Source organism: Telopea speciosissima, chromosome 6, assembly GCF_018873765.1.
Source record: "Telopea speciosissima isolate NSW1024214 ecotype Mountain lineage chromosome 6, Tspe_v1, whole genome shotgun sequence".
Taxonomy (NCBI): Eukaryota; Viridiplantae; Streptophyta; class Magnoliopsida; order Proteales; family Proteaceae; genus Telopea; species Telopea speciosissima.
Window position 1 is genome coordinate 46988934 of NC_057921.1, and position 18695 is coordinate 47007628.

At 38.3% G+C, this 18695-nt stretch overlaps 1 protein-coding gene across 1 annotated transcript; it reads right to left on the bottom strand.

The window, feature by feature from the left end:
- Nucleotides 1-1300: 1300 nt before the first annotated feature.
- Nucleotides 1301-18379, bottom strand: LOC122664645 (trafficking protein particle complex subunit 5). The gene is made up of 8 exons (XM_043860556.1): nt 18216-18379; nt 17827-17915; nt 17465-17528; nt 15693-15770; nt 11639-11715; nt 11052-11118; nt 10857-10964; nt 1301-1711 (listed from the first exon to the last, which is right to left on the bottom strand). The coding sequence occupies exons 1-8, from the start codon at nt 18285-18287 to the stop codon at nt 1682-1684; spliced, it is 585 nt and encodes a 194-aa protein (XP_043716491.1). The 5' UTR covers nt 18288-18379; the 3' UTR covers nt 1301-1681.
- Between the last annotated feature and the right edge of the window lie 316 nt (nt 18380-18695).

Below are 18695 nucleotides of genomic sequence, written 5' to 3' on the forward strand. Positions count from 1 at the left end.
AAATAGTCACTTTGTGGAATCTCTCTCATCAATTTTCACTATTTCATTGTCCATCCTAATGTAACCAAAGTTACACATCATATACTTCGTCTTAGTTCTACTTATCTTAAAACCTTTTGATTCCAAGGTTGATCTCCATAACTTCAACTTGACGTTAATCCTTACTTTTGTCTCATCCACCAAAACAAGCATTAACCCCAAGGCTTAGCTAATTAACGCCCTTTCATTTACTCGATAGGCCTCTTAATTAAGTTTTTTTTTTAATATGGAATTTGAACCTAAGGCTTAACTAAATTGAGATGCACAAAAAGTGGGCGGAAGTTGATTATCACAAAGTTTGTAGGCTTTTTGCCAATATTTATCAATCTAAAAAATTTGTTCAAGTAGATTGAATGATGTGTCTAAGATTTCACCGTAGATATGCTTGAGTTTTTTCTTTTTATTGACAAAGGAAACAAACTACTAATTAAATAAAAAGTTACATACATAGTTGATACTGACCTACCAAGCTTAGATAACTTTGTCCTGGTAGCAAGAAGATGCACTTTTTGAAACAGTCCTTCCATCCTTCTAAATCATACTTAACCCTACTTACAGATTTAAAAGTTAACAAAAATTTATGGATCGAGTTTCCCTCCACCCAAGATGAACGGGATTCCATTCGCTGCAGGTGTGGGATGGGTGGGAGAGGGCATTGAGAGGGTGTTTCGAGAAAATAATAAAACCCTATAGGGGTTTGTGAACCCGAGGATGGTAAGTGAACCATCCTCTATGGGTGAAGGAAAATTTTCTCCAAAATTTATAAACATCATGTGCTAAAGGATAATTGTCCAAGCAGCTTAGATTCATGAACCAGTGATTCAAAATCAGTCCTAACTTCTATATCTTGAAAATGAAAGAATCAAAGGAGCTTGTAAGTATATAACCAAAGTTTTGAGAAATAGAAAGTCTGAAAGCCTCCTTCAAAATGGGCATCACAATAGCATGGTGCAACTTTGGATTCCCAAACATTTGGCAATGCCAACCTCAGGTCATAGTTCTAAACATTGGACTGGACAAGAAGCAGTAAGATGTCCTCTTCCAGATTTTCAGGTTTAATCTCTGGTTTTCATCGAAGACAGGGAATCTGACGGTTAAACTGTGAACCATTTAGGTGTGTTTTCTGGTTCAACAGCGAATCTCATGCCCCATTCAGACCGAGCTTTTAGAACTATAGCTGATATTCCAAATAAGGACCGTTGCCTACCCCATAACTCGTTTAGTATCTTATTTTGTTTAGAAGAAAGACCAAGCAACATCATTTCAAGGTACCAACACTCTTAATTCTTTCATATAAGAATCTGACGATCAATCAAGCTAGGATGAAATAATGCACCAGAGTTGATATAAACATCACATAGAGGAAGGAAGAAACCATAGTAGTTACACTAAACCCTCACACTTTACACTAATGAAATACCCCCGGTACATGAATTGTAGTGATACACAATGTTCCAACCTCAACTGTCACATCCATGGAGATGGTAACTCCAGCCTAACATAAGGGTTCCATTAGTAACATATAGCTGAAGAAGTTCCAACGGTATTGGAGTTGTTTGTATCCAATTAATCAGCTACAAAATTCTACATCCTCCGTTACAGTGTGATCTTCAACAAGATTAACACCAACTCAAGCCGAACATTAGCCCAACCTTGCTTCTCTTCGTAATACCTGAAAGATAAATCAAATAACATCACTAAAACCGATATCATTTGAGGATCACGACTTGTAGGTCAATGAAATATTTAAGCACATGATCCCAAATAAAAATAAAAAGTGAATGACAAGATATGCACATGCTGCAATTTTCTGCATTATGGAACTACATAAATGCATTAAGTATACAGGAACTAACTCATCATTAATTTATCAAGACTCTCCCTGCATATACAGATACACATTGGTGCCTTATAACCAGCACATCTCATTTAGGTCACGACTGAAAAGAATTAGCAAAACCATTAAGTACTAACAAAACAAGTATCAATGATTTCATGACTGGGTAGTATGAGAGCAAAGCAGAGGCAGGAAGTTGAATTCTAGGAAGATGTACCATATCAATGATTTCGTGACTGGCACTACATGATTGTAATGGGCATGTTATAATGGTTCAGATGGGAAAGACTTCATTGAGGATGACAGATAATCATCTTGACCAATTTGGAGCACAGGGGAAGACGTACAACATAGTACTAAATGATTGTAATGGGCAAGTTACGACGGTTCGGATGGGGAAAGACTTCATTGAGGATGACCGATAACCATCTTGACCAATTTGAAGCACAGGGAAAGGTGCTGCAGCTTCTCCAAAATAGACTGTGTGAAGAAATCACATGATGCGTGCAGCTAAAAATCTGATGGGATCATTCCATAATACACAGTGTGAGCTGGACCACTCCCAGGTGACATTAATCCAGACCAATATAGATACACATGATAAAATGTTGGAGGTGTAGGTTTTGTTAAGAGAGGAGGCTTTTCATGTAATGGTGTTTGGGAGGTGGTAGTTACTGGAATTCTTTCACTACAGCTCCAAGTTTGCAGTAGCTCCACCCCCCCCCCCTCTTCCCACCTTCATCTCCTGTTCTATCTAAACTTAGTGATGTCTCAATTTCTATAGATCTCAGAGATTTTTTATTTCTTTCAAAGAAAGATGAAAAATATATTACTACGAAACTTTATATAGGTAAGAATCGAGATGGTATTCTGGAAGGTGAGTTGAAAATACAGGTAGGTGGAATGTCTCTACGGTTCTTAGGTGATGATTTACTATTAAAGCCTTTCTTCTCGCCATGACGCCAAGTACATAAAATTATTCAGTCTCAGTATGCATTCACTCTTACTATGCAAATGAAGAGGGTGTAAAACACAAGCCCTCCTATGTCTGCATGCTGTTTACCAAAAACGGAAAAAATGAGAGATCAAATATTTGGATAAATGCTAGCTTGTTCCATTTTTTTCTACTATTCTTTAACCTTTAGTACCAAATGGAAAAAATTGCAGTTATTAAGAGCAACATTAGCATATTGATCTTAAACAACAGGTTAGCATATGCAATGGTCTACGGCCACAACCCATTGCAAACTATACTTAAAGGTTATAAAGTATAAACTATAGACAAAACCATGTTTACATGTGACTTCTCACCTATACTATACTTTCAGACCAATAAGAATGCACAGCTTTCATTAGTAAAGATTGCTTGATAGCATCAAACCAACAATGAGGATCAACTGTCGAAAAGTAATACAAATAGAAGGAAAGCAAGTGAAACAAAGTACATAGATATCTCTTTCCTCAGAATGGGTACAGAGAGATTATGCAGTTGCTGTGTTTTACAACTTTTCCGCCCTAAGATAATTGCTGTGGAAGTTGAAACCTCCAACTTGAAGGTATTAGTTATCAATATTCCATTTCTACAAATCTAAGTGATGGCTTGGAACTACATGAGTTGTATGTAATCCGTGATTAGGAAGCAGAGAGCTAAATATGACTAGCAGAGTCTAAACCACGAAATAATTCTCGTTTTGTTTACTGGTTTGATTGTAAAACGAATGAGGGGTGGTTGTTTTGAGCTCTGGTAACTGGTAATGCAGTTCAGGATTCTAGAAAGAATCTAGAGTAAAATCTGCCAACGGTCCAGGAACAATGTAGACCTGATCAAACTACTAAAGATTAAGAACAAAAGAATGGTAGGAGAAATTACAGAATTCTCAAACTAGTGGTCAGAATACTCTGTAATTCTGGTCAAGTATGCTACGAAGGATGGCCTACCCAATGATACTGAAATTTTGGAAAACAGATGTAAGAAATGGATGAAAACCAGGTTGCTGAAATTTCAAACTATCTTCAAGAACTTGAGATATATCACAGTAGATGAAGGTCAGATATAACTAACAGATCTAGAATTACTCTTAACAGATCACAGAAACTCAGAATTGCAACAAAAAACCAGAACTATATATATATATATAGCGAGAGATAGAGAGTAGAATTAAATGAGATCAGAGAAGAAAGTAGAGGTGCTAGAAGAAGATATTAGAATTAGAGAATAAGAAGAACAGAGAAGAAGAGAAAGGAAAGACAACCCCTGATCTCAGAGACGAATAGAACTAAAAGGAGGGAGATCAGATCTGGAATACCAATTCCCTATGCAGTTCAACAGTTCCAAAACTTTTAAGAAAACTCAAAAATTTTTATTCAATCATCCTTGATAGACGAGGGGGTGTATACATATATGTAAGCTTTCAAAATTCCTAATTCAACTCACAAAAGGACTTCTATTCACACTCTCACACTGACTGAATAGAATCAAAACAAAACTCTAACTAACTAATAATTATACTAATCTAACTCAAAACACTTAAAACACCAATCTCACGTACTAACTCCCCCACTCCCACCACTTTATAGGTTTTTAGTTAAGCCCATAACAAAATTAACCCCATAAACAAGTAGCCCGAGGCCCATACAACCCATTCATGGCCCAAAATAAGGTCTTCATAATCCCTATTGGGCAGTGGTGAAGGAAATTCAAAGAGGTAGCAAAATATATTGTAATTTTCATGGTTAAGGGGGCCATGGAAAGACAAGTGTTGCTATAAAACTCCATTCTGATTTTGCTGCAGAGCCCAGAATTGACTTGCAGAGGGGGGGGGGGATGCTGAAGGCAGGACGCTAGTGTCTAGAGTGAAGTCATAAGAAGATAGTCACACTGGAAGGTGCAGCTAGATCACCTCCATCTCGGTGAGAGCTAACGCTTATCCAATATTTTGGTTTGACACTGGTTCACACCGAGGAAAGAAGTGAGCTATAAAAAACCAAAGGCCATACCCAGTGCACAAGGCTCCCACGTTTAGCAGGGTCTGGGGAGGGTCAAATGTACACAGACTTACCTCTGTTTCAGAGAGGCTGTTTTCAAGACTTGAACCCGTGACCAAGCATTCAGCAAGTGAGCCCTTGACCAACGCGCCAAGCATGACCTTCTATAATTTAGAAGTGAGCTATGTCTGAGCTAAACTTGAAATTTAGAACTCTGCTTTGGGGTCTTATGTATTTCACTATCTCAGACTCCAGTTCATTTGAAGATGATGTTTAAATCTGAAAGGGTCATTTCTGAAATGGGGATCCTTTTCAACAAAAGAGGGGGTGAATTCCCCACTGAAAACTCCGGGATATTCTTTCAGATCTCAAGGTGCACGGCCGTAACGCCTATTGGGATGTATCAGCCAAGGGGGGTATTAAGTCTATTAAAGCTTAACATGGTAATCATCCTGCTGTTTTTGGTTCCTAGATGATGGCCAGTCTCATTTTATTATATCATGCATCACCATCCCAATTTCGATTGCTAGATGCTGTATAAGATATAACTTGACATTTGGTAGAACTCTCACATAGACAATTCTGGTTTCTCTTAGTCAATTGGAAGGATATCAGCAGGTTCTTGGATCGGTTGGGATTACAAAATACTTCACATGAAAAAGGCCCCCTTAACATTGCGCAAGGGAGCTTTAATTATGATAGCCTCTGCAGACGGGTAATAGTGGTTAAGCATGATATGATTGGTAATTGAGACAGTGTCCTTACACTGGAATCTCATGGTGTGGGTCATTGGAACAGTAGTATGATTGTATGAAGCTGCTATGAGCTTAAAAGGTTGTGCAGTATACTGTGGGCAACTGGAACAAAGTGGGCTCTCTATATGCTCCATGAACAATCCTCTAATGGTGGAATTCTGTTCAACAATCCAAAAACAATTGTTATTTCAACTTACTCTTCACTCATTGGCTCTAATGATGGGAAGTGCAATTCTAGTCTATACTCTATACTGCTGGATGTTTTTTATGCTACACAAATATCTCCCATAGTAAGGACCACAGATTGTGAACCTTGGACACCCCTGTTTTGTTCTTGGTCAAGTCTCAAAATAAGATGCTGTTAGGTAGTTATAACTTGTAATTCAGATTTTCCTACAAATGCTGTTTGGATCAAAGAAACACATTCTATGGTTCAGTTTTAACTTCAGACTGAACTCTAAACCACATTCTCACGTCAATCACCCAATTAATAAGGGCATGAACAATCCAAATACAAGCGCTATACGCAACAGGAGCAGCTCTCTATTCTGTAACCTTATCCTGCACTATCGTACAGCTCAGGAGGTTTGGAACACTCTTAAATGATTTGGGTGTTGTTTGAAGAACTGGTGAGCTCAGAGCTGAGAGATCTCTTGTGACAATACCAGCACCTTAGAGAACCAGGAGAGAGAAGATGAAGGGAATCAATAGGGATGAGAAAGTTGGGTGATAGAGAGTAGGTTCTATTGTACCAGCAATATATATTTCTATTAAAGATAAAAATAGAGTCACAATAGGAATAAAACTATTACCTAGCTAATCCTAAAGTCTATTTACAATAGGAAATTGAGCACTAATTACAATAGGAATAAGAAACAATAAGAGCCTAAGCTAAACTACTAAGCCAAGCATACAATACCACGGTGGAGAACACAAATCCGCATTCCAAAATATCATATCAGCAACAGCAACAACAACATCACAAGCCCTTCCCAAAGAAGGCAAGTAGTAGGTAGTAATGTTCCCAAAGAAGACAGATAAAAGTGCAGCATCCAACATCTACATCATAAGCCCTTCTCAAGGAAGGCAGGTAATAAGCTTCACAAAGAAGACAAATAAGAGCCCCAAATAGAGGTCACAGATAAAATTGCAGCATAGGTCATCGCAAACCACTAGTAAAAGTGCAATATAGGTTACTGCGGACCAATGATAAAAATGCAATATAGGTTATTGCAACCAAGTAATAGCATCAGGTTGCTAGGAACCATTCAACATAAGATTGTTGTAAACTAGACAGCATAAGGTTGTTGTAAACCATTCAACATAAGGTTGCTCCATTGCTGTGAACTACTCAGCATAAGGTTGTTGTAAACTAGATAAATTGTATTGTTGTTGAATTCCATCTTCATAGATGAAATTGTTGTTGAAGACACGAACAAGCAAATAATAATAATCCTCAACTGATGAGCAAATGACACAAACAAATAATCTTCAAGTAATGACTTGAGCAGATAAGAATCTCCAATCTCTCCCCTCACGTGTAGCATTACACATGGACAAATAATGTATAGGATGCAACAAAAAATATTCCACCATCATATGGCAACAATAATCAGCGTCACGAAGGATGAGCGAGCACCACAAAAAAATCCATAATCAAGAGCTGACGCAAATATGATCCCAATAAAATAATCTCCCATTCACCCCCTCATAATAGAAAATAATCTCCATGCAAGTACCAATCGTCAAAAAATTGCAAACCCCCATACTAATGTGATCTTTGTCAGAATGGTCTGGAGGACATTAACCACCTTTTCTTTACCTACCCCTTTTCCTCCTTTATTTGGAAAAGGGCACTTACTAGCTGTTGGCCCCGTCTTAGAAGTATCCTACCCTTCTCCAGGGAATGGGTTTGGATCAACATGACTTTCTCAGGCAGCTCCATATGTGATATTTCAGGGAAGCTTGTTTTTAGCTCCACCATTTCTCACCTTTGGATGGAGCAAAATCTTAGAAGATGGACCTCCAATTCTCACTCTTTAGACATGATTTGGAAAGCCATCTACTTTGATGTCAGCTCTAAGCTCCATTTATTATCTCATCGTTTAGTCCGCGACATCCCAAGGAATAGGCGTATTGTTGTCTCTGGGCTCTACCTGTATCTAAGCTTTTGTCCTTTGATCCTTCCTCTTAGGGTCAGTTTCGCTCCCCCCCTCCTCTCCCTTTTATATTCTCCCCACCCCCTTTTTGGGATTTTGGTAATGAATTCTTTTATTCACCCAAAGAAAATGTGATCTTGGGCCCACAAAAGCAATAATATGGAAAATATATAAGCCCAAAGGCAATTCTGTAAATTCTGGCAACACTTATGGGCAAGGTTTAAGGTATCGGTATCGGGTATCATATCGGTCGGGTGATTTTAAGAGACATATCGTATCGTATCGTTTCGGAGATACGTATCGAACAATACAGATACGCATAGAAATGGTCAAGATACGCATGGAAATACACTTTTGGAACAAAAAACAATATAAATAAGCAATAAATAATAAGTGTCATGCATAAAACCTAAAATGGTGAATAATGTATAACGAAACAAGTGCATTAAATTGAAATTGTTATAAAAGAAGAGGTTTCTTACATGTTGTAATCGTCTATAGCCATGAAGAGTATTGGATGATACAAAGGATGATGTTGTAGCACTCCTTGATTCGTTTTTTAGTTTAAAAGTGTGAAAAACTAAGATTAAATGTAAGATTTTAGACTCTTGATTGAGAGTTTTCCTTCATTTTTTCGTTAAATTAGGAGTTGCATAGAGTCTGAGTCAAAATGGCTTTTTTTATGAAATGTATCGATGGTATCGGTATATATCGGTATATAGCGGTGTGTATCGGTATGTATTGGTACGTATCGGTAATGTATCGGTATGTATCGAGTGGTATCGGCTGATACGTATTAAACCACCCACAGAACTCTTTACTGGACATATCGATGGTATCGATACGTATCGGTTGTATCGTATCGTATCGTATCGTATCGGCCCGTATCGGTCGATACAATTCGAGACAATTCATTTTTTTTTTAAAAAGAGACGTATAGGTATGTATCTTATCGGTATCGACCGATACCGATACGTATCGGTCCATATCGTATCGATCGATACTTTAAACCATGCTTATGGGACCACCCAAGCAAATAAACCAAATAATGCAATCTGGGGTTCCAAAACCTGATTCGGATCGTTTATGGGCCCACCCAATCAACAAGTCTCCAAGTATTAAAAGGTTAATGATAATTTGGTAAATAAATACAAATTTTCAAGGGACCCTTGGATAGATAAAAGATAAGGAATGGCATGGTTGTAATTTAGTGAAAATCCACTTATAGCACAATCCAAGCCAAAAGGGTAAACTAGGAAGCAAACTAAAAATTGGGACATGAGTTGATTAGATATAAGGAGAGGAATATTATGGGAAAGTCAGCAATAAAGGAATCAACATCAATAAATCGTGGGGTTATATATCACGCCCAAGAAATGACCCAGATCCGTTGAGCCCAAAGGTTGTGCAAGAAACAGAAGAGGCATAGCAGGGGGGGGGGGGGGGGGGGCAGGCTATTTAGTCCCACATCGGGTAGGGGGGAGATTGGGCTTTATAGATAACCTCAAGCACTCCTCCAAGGTCACGACACGTTTTAAAACCGTGAGGGGTTCACCCCAAAGCGGACAATAACGTGGCTTGGTGTGGGGTTGGGGTGTTACAAATGGTATCAGAGCGGACACTGACACCGTGTGGGGCCACAGCAGGGACGCTATGCCACAAGGGGGAGAATGTCACACCCAAGAAATGACCCAGATCTGTTAAGCCCCAAAGGGCGATGATGACTTCAACAGGGAGACGTCCAAGTCGCAGGATCCCAGCAAGACGTCGAGGGCAGCGATAAGCACGCGACAAGCAGACTAGATAGTCGATCTTCTTCTCAATCACGGCCTTGACCTGGTTCAGCAACCATTAGAAAAGGGGTAATAACATGGGGTGGGGTTTGAAGGTTGTCTTCAACCTCAGCCATGAACAGAACCAGCAGAAATTGAACTCCTTCAGTCGGTAGCACTCCTTCAGCAGATCTCACAGCGATAGTTCTATGTATGAGGAAAGGATTTGATTGCACAGCAAGAACAACCGACGAAGGACAGCAGTAAATCATGACGAGCAAATCCTTGGCAGCAGATTCTGATCGAAACCCTTATTTTAAAACCAGCAATCACCATCAGTTTCTTTGATCAGCAGTAGCAGGAGCAGTAAACGGTACCAGATAAGAAACCCTTTTTTTTTCTTCATCAAACAGCAGAAACCCTAGACCTTCTTCAACTAGGGTTACATATATATAACTATGAATAGGAGATGTTGTGCGGGTATCTACAGGACCTAAATTATCAACAGGTTCTCCAAGAACATTGAAAATTTGTCCGAGAGTTGCTCCACCGACCGGAACACTTAGAGGAACTCTCGTGTCAATCACTTCCATTCCCCTCATCAGGCCATCTGTAGCACTCATAGCTACAGCTCTAACTCGATCTAAGATTTCAATTCTCCCATGTTTCAGCAGTAGCATATTGTTCCATGGAGCTAAGGTCCAAAATATGGAAGAAACAAGTGTTTCCACAACTCTACCCCCCGTCAATTCTGTTCCACTTAATCCCTCTTTCATGGCCACATATCTTTCCGGCTAAGGGAATGGGAAATCTTTCTCCTGTTACATGAATCAAATGTTGAACCAAAAGATCCCGATTCAAGACAAATTCATGAGGAAGTGGGATTCAATTAGGATCTACTCCAGCGTCTAGAAATTGGTTGATCGGTAAAGATACATGTACTCGGTGTCCCGTTATATATATATATATTATTTTTTCTTCTTCTTCTTCATGGCTCTGATACCATGTGACAATAACAGCACCTTAGAGAACCAGGAGAGAAAGAGAGAGAAGATAATAGGGGTGAGAAAGTTGAGAGATAGAGAGTAGGTTCCATCGTACCAGGAGTATATATTTATACTAAAGCCAAAAACAGAGTCACAATAGGAATAAACTATTACCTAGCTAATCCTAAATTCTAATTATAATAGGAAACTGAAAACTAATTACAATAGGAATAGGAAACAATAAAAGCCTTTTCTCCCCCTTGATGAATCTTTTTACTCCCACACCCCCCCCCCCCGCGGAAAAAAAAGTACATAGATTTTACCTCTTCAGAAAACTTTATCAAAATGGTAGTGCGAGGTCGCTGCTGACCCTCCATAGGGACAAAATGAGCTGTAACTACAGCTGGAAAACCTGCATTATCCAGGACACCCTTCACAAGAAGCAACAGAGGAATCAACCACCAGATTATCAGACATGAAGAACAACGTCAAGTTGTTTAACAATATCAGATACTCACCCTTACAATTCCAGCAACAAATGCCCCACAATTAAATGTTCCCATGTCTTTAGGTATAGAAATAAACCTTCAACCAAAAAACAAGTATCAGTAGGAAATTCTACCTAAAATTGATAAATAAGATGCAGCATAAAATGAAACATCTTTGGTTGATTCAGGGGAAATCTAAATGCAACCACTATTGGTGACATTTAGAATGCCCACTTTTTTGCCCGGCCTTGCCACATGGAATATATGGATGTATGTGGGCTGGTCAAAATTTCAGCCTGAGACAAGCATGTGAAGTGGTTAAAAAGTTATCTTCAAATTACAAGGATGCAATCTCACTCCAAGGGAATCCAACGGAACTGTTGTATATCTCACTATTATGGAATCTAATGGCAGTATTGTAATTTGTTCACTTTCAAAACATTTTCGAGGAACTTCCCAAACTCGTTTGGGCCTGAAACTTGACCATTTTGCGGTCCTCTACAACATGGACCCTGCCACATGGCAAAGTGGAGGCATTTAATTACTACTGCAGATGATGGGATGAAGATACACCTTTTGATTTATCAGTTAAAAGAATTCAAGAACAATATTATTACCGATTCACAAGGAGCTCTTTTTCACTGATCATGTACTCATCTTCATGTTCAGTTCCCTTCTCAAGTGAATCTGCTACCTAATATCAAGTAGAAGTGAAATAGTAGGCATTGCACCACAGAATTGTCAAAAATGAATAGAGGTATAAAATGCCCAAACCAACTACACAATCACTCTCTCATATCTTTAAGAAAAAGGGTAAAGCATGAACCTGCATTTAATATTTTTAAGATGCCAATTACTCCCCCTCCCCCCCAAAAAAAAAAAAAAAAAGTTTACACCAGTATTACACAAATGCCTTTTCGGTTTTTTGAACCTTAATTTACAAAGTTTACAATATTACAGTAACTCTTATCATTGTATTTATTCAATTTTTCCACCTTGCAACTAAATCAAGATGAATAATTTGGAACTACAAAAAGCCTATGTAACACCACAAAAGAAAGAAATTTTCCCCTCAGAGCACAGTCCCCTAACCTTCCTTAATAGGTGGAGATAATGCCAGGGACCACCTTTAGCAAATTGAATCCAGTCAATTCACCTTCTATGACAGAAGTATGCCAACCTAACACAGGTTGGTATCCTTTAAACTCTACTGAATCTCAAGGGATTGAACCTGCCTCAAAGGTGGCAATACCAAACACAAGAGGGGCCGATTTGAATTATAGGACAGGACTGGAATTAGGATAAAGATATGGGCAGAAACTATGAATCCCGAACTATTAAAGGAAATTATCAAAATTAGAAAGGAAAAACTGGAAAGTAAGTAATAACAGGAAAAACAAAAACATAAAACAAAGAGAACTATAGGAACAAGAAATGGACAGAACTGAGAAGAAAAAAAAAATGAAAACTCAGCAACACATTGGACACCTAGGCGATGCCTTGAACGCTTTGTGATGCAGATTCATCACCGAAATGGGCTTGTTTTATTAAGAATAAGTCTAGGGTTGGGTTCTATACATGTTGGGCCTTCGCTCCCATGGGTTTTCTATGTAATAGGTCATTTTTATGGACCTAAAGTATGGGTACTAGGGTTGCATACGGGATTAGTTGTTTTAGTTCCATACTTAGTTTTATTTTGGTGTTTTTGTCCTTAAATTGAACCAGTTCAACCAGTGGCTCAAGTTAAGTGATTTTAGTAGTTTTCTTTTAAGTGTTTAGTTGGACTGGATTAGGACTCTGTTTTGAGTCTATTTCAGTTTCCTAGTTATTTTAGGTTACCTAATAGGTTAAGGATTGGGTTAGACCTTTCCTTTTTAGGGTAAGAGTCTATTTTTGAGTCTTTTATATAAGGTTGTAAGGGGGGCAAGTAGTGAACACGAATTTTGATATTAATGAAAAGCTTTTGCTGCCAAGGTTCGAGAACTCGCGAGATCTCGCCGAGTTTCTCGGATTTTTGAAATCTCGAGACGAGATTGCCTGCGAGTCTCAAAAGTGCAATATCTCGGCGAGATCTCGGATCTCGGTTGGATCTCGGTTTCAACCCATTATTTTAACCCACCTACCACTTAAATACCTTACCTAATTGGACAAAACTCGACATATCTCGGTGAGATCTTGGCGAGATCTCGGATCTCGGGTCCAGATCTTGGGTTGACCCAAAGTTGAGGCTTCGAGTTGAAAAAAAAAAAAATGCACCAACTCGGCGAGATCTCGACTCGTCTCGGTTTTTCCAAGAGTCGAGTTTGCACCGAGACCCGAGTTTTAGTACCTTGTTTGCTGCTCTTCTTCTCCATTGAAGATTTTTGTCTTGTGTTTGATCAAGGCTGGTGGGATCGGTGTTTGGTCTGATTGACACCTTACAGTGGGAAGCCTGGGTGGTTTGTTGGTGGGATTGGTGTCGACACTTTGCGGTGTGAAGCCCGGGTGATTCTTTGAAGATCTACTTTCAAGTTCTAGTTCAAGTTTGGATTTTTATGCAACAACAATGAGTTATAAGTGATCCCCATCCCCATCCCCATAATTCTTCTTCTAACCGTCTACAGCCCCAACCCTAACTTTCCCCCTTTTGTTTTTGAGTTTTCCAAAACCGTAAAACTTCCACAGACCAAACCAACCATCAGATTCTGCCCATGCTTGGACCAAATCACTCTCACACCCTAAGGAGAGTTCGATCCAAACCCTAGCCCAAACTGACCATCCTAAACCCTAGAATCCCCCATATTCCTCTTTTCAAAAACCCAGAAAACCTAACCCTAACCTGCTGCTCATTCAAGTTTACATACTTCCCTCCATCAAAACATCTCAAGACCTTCATTGATAGACTTCCCAACATCAACTTGACATAACCCACACATCAAACCCTAACCCTAATTTCACCAAAAACACCTATTTTAGTCTAGCTGATTTAGTGTTCATACTTCATAGCAGATCCTGGTTTACTGGCTTCTAGTTGGTCTCCTACCAATCTGGTCAGTTATTCACCACAGATTGATCTTGGAAGCTACCTCATCTAGTTAAAGAGACATTCTCTCGGATCATCAATTGGCAAATCCTTCCAGTGGATGCCCGCACAAGCTTTCTTTAGCTGACCATAAAGCCAAGCAAGTTGTTTTTAGGAACTTGATGTATTTAGGCCCTTTGATTTCTTTGGATTAACTTCTTACTTTGCTTCGGTATGTTGAAACTTCTCTCCAAGTCCTTATGGAAGCTTTCTTCTTTCAACTGTGTACATTCTTTCTTATTCTTCATCCACCTCCATTTATTTATTAGTTATTTTCTCTATGTTTTCTTGCTCACTGGAAAAGTTCCTATACAAGTCCATGCATCCTGCACAGACAACGGGCAGGAACTTCACCCTACAAATCTACTAACAATAACACTATGTGCCAAACCATAAGATAGGGGTGGAAGCTAAAGAAAAGAGGGAACAATGTGAAAAAAAAATGAAATGTATTGAATTTTCAAAATAAATGGAAAACAATGAGAGAACATGGTCGAATGACTATTAATTCACAAACGGGGAAGCTTAATCGTCTCATCCATTTTTAGAACTGGTTGTCCATGTTATCATATCTGAAGACAATATTTTCGGTTGATTAAGCAACATACTACATCACCACGATATCCAGGGATCAAAAAAGTTTAAGATCAAAGAGAGGGTGTCACGTGAATAAGTGAAAGTCATTGAATCGAGGATGTGATAAGTTGGTTAGAGTTCAATTTCTTTCCTGTTACAACCGCTTATCCTAAAAGCTCGAGTAGTAAGGGCTATAACAATGTATATCAACACACAACAACATTATCCATCCAGGTTGACAGTTCAAGAAGATACCCTTGAAAAAATATCCCTGAAAATTTGTAACAAAACTCAGTTTTTTTAAATTAGGCAAAGCAGAAAAGATATTTTATTAGGAAAAATGGATGCAAAGTCGGTGGAGTGGACAGGAGTGCAACTCCTGCATCCCCATTTCTGCCACATGGCATGCCAGCTGGAAAATCCAAACTATTGAATAGGAAGAGGATACCAACTGGTCATGTCTCAAATTTGGAGTCCTGATTCAATTATACGGCCCACTATGTATTGTGCATTTTCCGTTATATTTTTAACAATCCAGATTTGTTCAAAGATTGTATTTTTTTGTTCACTACTGTACTATGCTCCTGTTTGACACTTGGCAGCTCAAGTTGGCTCACAGTTGGCACACAAGTGAGGGAAAGTGGAACCTACTTCTCCATAAACTTTGAGCCCCTCTTGACATGCCACATGGCAAATATTGAAAAAGAAAGGAAAATGTGCAACTAGAGTAAAAAACCATCAAATGAGCACTATTTAAACCCAATCTATACATCAGAAACCAAAAAAAAGTTGACAAAAATTCGCTTCTAATCCATAAGCAAGGACACCGCTCACATAAACCTCCCCAAAATCCAGCAGATACCAAAAACTACTTAAAGAGAACCAAAAAACCACTGGAAATTCCTGACACCTAATGAGTTCTGTCAAATGTGAGGGTAAGAGCTTGCAGAAAATAACATCTAAGAAAATTCATTTAAGTCATTGGGTAAAGCATTTCACCATTGATAACAGAAAATTCAAGACAATGGACAGACCTTTCCAAATAACACTTTCCATACTGTACTGTGTACAAAGGACAAAATTCCCAACAATCGTGTTTCCCTTCTGTTTCCCTGTGTCATCACATTGAGAATAGCAAAAGAACAAATCAGAGTAAAAATAAAATCAACCATGCCAAATAATTTTCCTATATAATAAACTCTGTTTGCAGTATTCAACTTCAAATAAAAGTAAAACAGGGATGCATATATTTATCAAAAAAGGAAAAGTAAAATAGGGAATTAATGTGTTGAGAAGGAGCACAAGTACCCTACTCAACTTGCAATAGACACAAAGTTGCCCAACATCCATACCAATGGAAACTTGAACTATACAATCCAGCTCAACTTAGAGGCAGTAGATCTGGTACATCAAGTTTAGAGTGTTTCCAATACAAAAATCACACCTATCAGACTTTGAATATAGGTACTTAAATCAGAATAGAGCATTAGAGACACCCACAATTTCCATATTTTATACAAGCAGCCTCAAAAAGTTTTACCATAAGAAATATAAATCATAAATTGAGGTAGCAAAAATGTCCATTCTGTACCAAAAGTCCAAGACCATATTTGACCAGGTTGAGCTGGGCCAACCTTAACCCAGGCCTTTTTTTCCAATTTTTTGAGTTTCAACCTTTTCCCTCTTAAAAAAATAAAATCCCCTTCTGAATAAAGTTACTTTTATTATAAATAAAAACAAAAGGGGAAAATGCCCGCCAGCCAATTCTTGGGCAAATAACTGGATTGGCTCATTTTTTGGGCCACGTTGACTATTGCGCCATCCAAACCCAAAGAAAACCAGGTGGATTAGAATGGGTTGGCCACATTTTTTAAAAAAAAATCCACCCTATGACAATAATAGCAGTAAATATATATGTTTTGTTAAATGCAACTCATTGAGTTGTAGCATCATGTTAAATCCAAGTTGCTGAGTTAGGGGATCTTAAAGCTTGATAATCAGTGAAAATACATCATTAATTTCTACAGCCAATCAGGGTTTTAAGGATTTTGTATCAGATCAATCTGATCATTTGATCCACATCAGTCTCAGATGGAACCAATCCAGTAGCACTATCAGGACCTTTGCAGTCACTGTATTGGCCAATTCAGCATTTCACTTAGAAACAATCCAGATCCCAATATTGATATTTAAATCGTTGCAGATAATCCCAATTTGTTATCGGCTAGGGTACCAGTGTTACAAATAACTATTCCAGACATACTCCTCCCACCCCCATTTTGAGTTAGACATTAAATGTTTGAGTAATTTCACACTTATGAACAAATCAAAAAGAAAACCAATTGTCTAAGATGAAGCCTTGAAGCATGAGAGTACCAAAATTCCTCCATGTGATTCACCACTCCTACGAAAAAATCATTAAGCAGGTAATTTAATCATAATTCATAAAAGAATTTGAAAGCCAATAATGCATTTTTGTTTCACAGTATCCACAGAGCACAAACTTCTTTCAAGGATGCAGCACAAATTATAATCATTAACAAACAAGTATGTTGTAAACATACAAGTGGTACAGTAGTTAACTTTAATCATTCTCTCCCAAGCAGAACAGATAACTTTAATCGTTCTCTCCCAAGCAGAACGGATAACATAATTTTCTGGTTCAATCCATTAAAGCAAAAGCCCTACTTCTAATTATCAAGAATATTAAATAAACCCATTTTAAAAAGAAAGGTTATCCAAATTACAACGATCAAAACAAAGCCATCCAACCAACACACAAACATGGATCTCAAATGAAAAGTACCTTATCCCTATGGCACAGAAGTTCCAGAACTCTTGCACCAACAGCATAGCCAGCATCCTCTAGCCTGTTCCAACTCAAATAAATCATAAAATCACTATGCCAAAATATGTGGATAAACTCGTGCACAGAAACCACCAGTTCAAAGAACTTGACTATAGCACCTGGGTTTTATCAAATGTAAAAAGCAACAATCGTAGATCTAATTCAGCAAAGGTATGCAAATGAGTTTTAAAATCAAATCATTGTCGAAGACCCCAATGGTAAAAGATTAAAAAGCAGAATCACAATATGTTTGTGGATTTCTTTTATTTTCAATTTTTTTCCCAATATCAAGCACATTAAATAGCCCATAGATCAATCACCTTCGCTCTAACTCAGCAATGTTGTCAACTTGAGTCTGATTGTACTGCACAAGCTCCGAAAATAAGAATGCAAACGCACTCAGACTGACCTGCAACCAATTTACTGATCAAAAAACCCAGCACAAGAAAATCGAAATTTCCTAAACCAAAAAAATTATAAGAAAGTGACCATAGTACTAACATCACTAAAATCACAAAATATATAGCATGAAATCTCAATAAAATATAAAAAATGAACCTAGAAAATCCGAAGGGAGATCAAGTTGGATCTTATCATATGATGAACCAACAGTAGAAAGGGTGAATTTATTAGTCAAAATAAGAAATAAAGTTAAAATCAAAAAGAGAAAAACATATATTGCAGAGAATATAATTGAAGAGAAGAAGACCTCTTGTTTGCCTTTGCTAAGGGGTTTCTCAAGGACATTGGAGTACTGCTTGACCTTCCCTACTCCGATCATCGTTTCCTCCTCCTTTCCTTTTCTCTCTGCAATCTCAGAGGAGACTGAGGAGCTGGAATCAAACTACGAAACATAAGTAACGAACAAGGTTAACCACATAACAATGTTTGAAAACACGGAATCGGGATCCGGATCGCTCCCAATTCCGTGTTTCCAAGCCCTGTTATTTTTAAACCGATTCCAATCCGTATCGACCATTTTTGGCGCGGGTCGGAATTGACCATATAATCGGTTTAAAGATTAGGGGAAAAAGAATGGTCTGGTAACTCTGGTCGTGTTGCTCCTAAACCCATACATGAGAGTGTGCAAAATTATCACCCCACCCCCGTGAAACAAAAAGTCCAATCCATGTTGATGTTTCTACGCAAGTTTTATTGGTCCCCAGACTAGTGCAGGGGCCACGTGACC